Source organism: Hyposmocoma kahamanoa, unplaced genomic scaffold (genome assembly GCF_003589595.1).
Source record: "Hyposmocoma kahamanoa isolate Upper Pololo Valley unplaced genomic scaffold, ASM358959v1 99879, whole genome shotgun sequence".
Lineage (NCBI taxonomy): Eukaryota > Metazoa > Arthropoda > Insecta > Lepidoptera > Cosmopterigidae > Hyposmocoma > Hyposmocoma kahamanoa.
Genome location: NW_020656077.1, coordinates 1,486,587 through 1,489,440, shown reverse-complemented (window position 1 = coordinate 1,489,440; position 2,854 = coordinate 1,486,587). Strand labels below are relative to the sequence as shown.

The 2,854-nt window shown below is 36.7% G+C and overlaps 1 protein-coding gene across 1 annotated transcript in view; it reads left to right on the top strand.

The window, feature by feature from the left end:
- The first annotated feature begins 500 nt into the window (after positions 1–500).
- The window catches only part of LOC113239410 (trypsin, alkaline A-like), a 3,818-nt gene continuing 1,464 nt past the window's right edge, over positions 501–2,854 (top strand). The window contains exons 1-3 of the mRNA XM_026476411.1: positions 501–555; positions 1,619–1,799; positions 2,348–2,461. Coding sequence (XP_026332196.1) covers positions 516–555; positions 1,619–1,799; positions 2,348–2,461 — 335 coding nt within the window. The 5' untranslated portion in view covers positions 501–515. The remainder of the gene's footprint in view (positions 556–1,618; positions 1,800–2,347; positions 2,462–2,854) is intronic.

Here is a 2,854-nt window from a genome sequence, read left to right as displayed (position 1 = left end):
TTATTTAAATCTACTTTGTCCGTTTTCAAACCTATGCTTAGAAGTACTATGGCATGTAAATCAAATCGGCCGGTTAATTCTGTGAATGTCGTCATACCGATTAGGATCTTTTTACATGATACCAATATATAATAGGTATGGTACAACAACCGGCAAACAATCCAAGGACAGGCATAAAATTGTAGTTTTTGAGATAGAGCATAGTAGTTTTGCAGTAGAGATACCACTATGGAAGTGGTAGATACCTAAACGGGCTTGGTAAAGAAACTCAGCACCAATAAAACAAAATTTAGCAAAAGTAATTTTTTTAAGCAATAATGATATAACGAAAACTAGACATCTCCTTGCAATTTTTCGAACATTTCTTTTTTATCAATAAGGAATATAGTTGCTGTATCTTAGTAAAATAAATAAATCGAGATAACGAAAATTGTTGATAATTGATAACAGTTACAATATAAATGTAACGAGGAAAAGTTTATTGAAACTTTTGGAAGGTCTGTGATATCAACGACATGGCGTCCCTGAAAGTCTGGTCACTTCTACTGCTGACTGGTGAGAAATTTAATTAAAAACTATCATCAGTTAGTGGAGGCTTTAGATGGGGACCATCACCATAAATACCACCAGAGGTCGAATGAGGTACATATTGTCAACATAATCTCAGTGACTTCCGAAATTATACATTTTCAAGTTGATCTATCATGCAATGTGAATGAATTAATAAGTAATATTATAATTTATTATAAGAACTACCTATAAGAAGCGAATTAATGAAATGCGATATCTCTTAAATTAAAAGGTGACCAATTCCTAAGTGACAAAATCATTTTTTGAGATGTCATAAAAAACCGTAACCCAGTTATAGAATATTGAAATTGTTTGATGATATTTCAACTGTGCATCGTTAGGGTTTTTTTTTTCATTATGTCGAACACGTTAACTAATTTTAACTGTTTTTAAAAGACAATTTTGTGCTCTATTTTTTGCTATTTAAAATGGTTATTTGACCATTTGTCACTTAGCCACGTTTTAATTAGTGAACGGCAGAATGTTTCATTGACTCTACGCACTGCTGTCCACTGACATTCATAACACATTATAGTGTTAACTAAAGGTTAAGAAGAATCGGTGCAATACACGCCCAATTAGTTTACCCTATCTACTCTACATGTACACTATGTACACAAAATTTTTTACAATTGATTTGCAATTGATTTGAATTGCAAAGATCTTTATCTTGTATTTTTGTCATTTATTCTGCTTCACTGAAATGAAATCTCAAACTTATAAAAATATGAATAGAGATCATTTTGGTAAACATAATTATTATTATTACTCCATTTGAGATTTTTTATTTTGTTTTTGTTATCATTCTGTCACATATTTAAATACACAATTTGTATAATTGGCAATTTTGTCCGGTCCGGACCGATTACACCAACATAGAGACCCAGCTGCCCGTTTCGTTAACGCTTTATATATCGTGTGCGTGAACTAATGACATAACTCATGACTTGATGACAATCCTGGGGTAGTTGTAATACACTTACACGCGAGACAACAACTTCATTCGGTTGAAAGTAATATTCTTATGAAGTTCTTCATCCTTTTCAAGCTGTGGTCGGCTCGAAGAATGTCCCGTCACGCATTGCGGGAGGCGACAGCACCTCGATCGAATACTACCCATCGGCCGTGCAAGTTGACATGCTACTTGCTATCTTCTGGTCCCAGAGTTGCAGTGGCACTATCTTGACTTCCAGATACATTTTGTCGGCTGCCTCCTGCTTTAGTGGGACGTAAGTATTTTATACAATAAGGGAAATGTGTATCATTTAAAAAATATATATACAAGGTCTCGGGTTACTATCACACGATGCAAGGAACATATGTACACCATGTCGACATACCTGGTGCATGTGTTGACGTAAGATCAAGTACTTGGTCTAGTTAGTCGTATCCCACAGCGAAACGAGCATGTAACCCGTGCTCGTACTTTTGCTTTCCTTGCATCACTTATAAAGCAATAACATAGTAAAATAACAGAAGTATGGTAACTTCGTACAAAGTAACACCGTGCGGTTTGTATGTGTGCACGACCGCCGCACGCCGTGTGCAAACACACACATTCGCATAATACTGACAGGCGCGTGTGACGATCACTGTTATGCAACTAGTGCATCGCGAGATTATGCGAATGTGTGGCGCGACACACGCACACACATGGTCCGCGTTGTTACGTTTGTATGGAGTTATCATACTAGTCTTATTATAGTATGGTAATAATCCTCACATTATTATGTTCTCTAGATTGTGATGTAGTCTAGATTAATCTTTATGATCGCAGTCTGTTTCTCCCCCGGTTTCGCCGCGTGAGAGCTGGTAGCAGCTACCGCAATACTGACGGCCAAGTGGTCGTAGTTGAAGAAGTTTTCAACAACCCTGCTTTCGGAGAGAATGGGTATGAAATGTCAAATGAAGATTCTTAATAGTTCTACTACTATATAATGCAAAAGCCATAACTGGTTGTTACCTCCAAAATTTCTCCAAATACTAAGGAGGACCAACCATAGATATAGCCTATATCTATGGGACCAACAATACGAACGTGCGGTATAGTAAAAATTATGAGAATGTCCAGTGCAATTTACCTGTAACCTTGGATCATACTCGTCAGGCGTCCTAGGCACACACGGTGTCCCTACCGATTTTGGTGCTGTAGCGTCCAAGAGCCACACGGCTTCTCTAACATGCAGCTGTGTTTTCTCGGACCATGTAAAAAATATATTAAAAAAAATATTATACAATTTAAAGGAAAATACCAGAAAAAAGATCGCCAAATACTAAGGAGGAC